The 901-nt window shown below is 51.3% G+C and overlaps 1 protein-coding gene across 1 annotated transcript in view; it reads right to left on the reverse strand.

The window, feature by feature from the left end:
* The window catches only part of CHSY1 (chondroitin sulfate synthase 1), a gene marked incomplete at its 5' end in the record, with an annotated part of 32019 nt that overhangs the window by 1810 nt on the left and 29308 nt on the right, over positions 1 to 901 (reverse strand). Inside the window, one exon of the mRNA XM_005871105.1 lies at positions 4 to 226. Coding sequence (XP_005871167.1) covers positions 4 to 226 — 223 coding nt within the window. The remainder of the gene's footprint in view (positions 1 to 3; positions 227 to 901) is intronic.

Consider the following 901-nt stretch of genomic DNA (forward strand, 5'->3'; position numbering starts at 1 on the left):
CGCTGCCGCTGTAGCGGCCCATGAGCACGATCTCGCGGTGCAGCTGGAGGGTGCGGTGGCGCAGGGCGGCGATCTGGCCGCTCAGCACGTAGCTGTGCAGCCGGTACTGGTAGGGCGGGCTCTTGTTGGGGTGCAGTGTGATGGCGCGGTGGATCTTGCTGTTGTGCAGGTCCCGGATGTAGCCCTTCTTGTTCTGCTCGTAGTTCTCGTAAAACAGCTGCTGCATCTGGAAAGGGGGGGGAAATGAAAATTAAAAAAAAACAAGGCGGCGTTTTTAGTGCGAGGGGACCGAGCGCCCCCCTGCTTCTCTGTGGCACGCATACTTTCTTTTCTTTTCCCCAGTGATTTTGAGAGAGAGTGGAAGGGAGGTGGAGAGACAGAGAGATATTGATGTCAGAGAGACACATCGATTGGTTGCCTCCCACACGCGCCCCGACCGGGGCCAGGGATCAAAGCTGCAACCCTGGTACGTGCCCTTGACTGGGAATTGAATCCGCGACCCTTCGAACACAGACCGACACTAACCACTGAGCCCCCCCAGGCCGTTCTACCTGCCTACTTAAAAAAAATCAGAAATCTTTCTAAAGGGTGTCCCAAAATTCACGGGGCCAGGGATCAAAGCTGCAACCCTGGTACGTGCCCTTGACTGGGAATTGAATCCGCGACCCTTCGAACACAGACCGACACTCTAACCACTGAGCCCACCAGGCCGTTCTACCTGCCTACTTAAAAAAAAAAGAAATCAGAAATCTTTCTAAAGGGTGTCCCAAAATTCACGCAAGATTTGAATTTTGCATGAGCATTAACAACAACAACAACAACAAAAAATAAAAGCCTTATTTTACTTGGTTTATTGAATCAGATTCTAATATCTGTTGCCCTTTGATTTCAATCCCTTCAA

Source organism: Myotis brandtii, unplaced genomic scaffold (genome assembly GCF_000412655.1).
Source record: "Myotis brandtii unplaced genomic scaffold, ASM41265v1 scaffold329, whole genome shotgun sequence".
Classification (NCBI taxonomy): domain Eukaryota; kingdom Metazoa; phylum Chordata; class Mammalia; order Chiroptera; family Vespertilionidae; genus Myotis; species Myotis brandtii.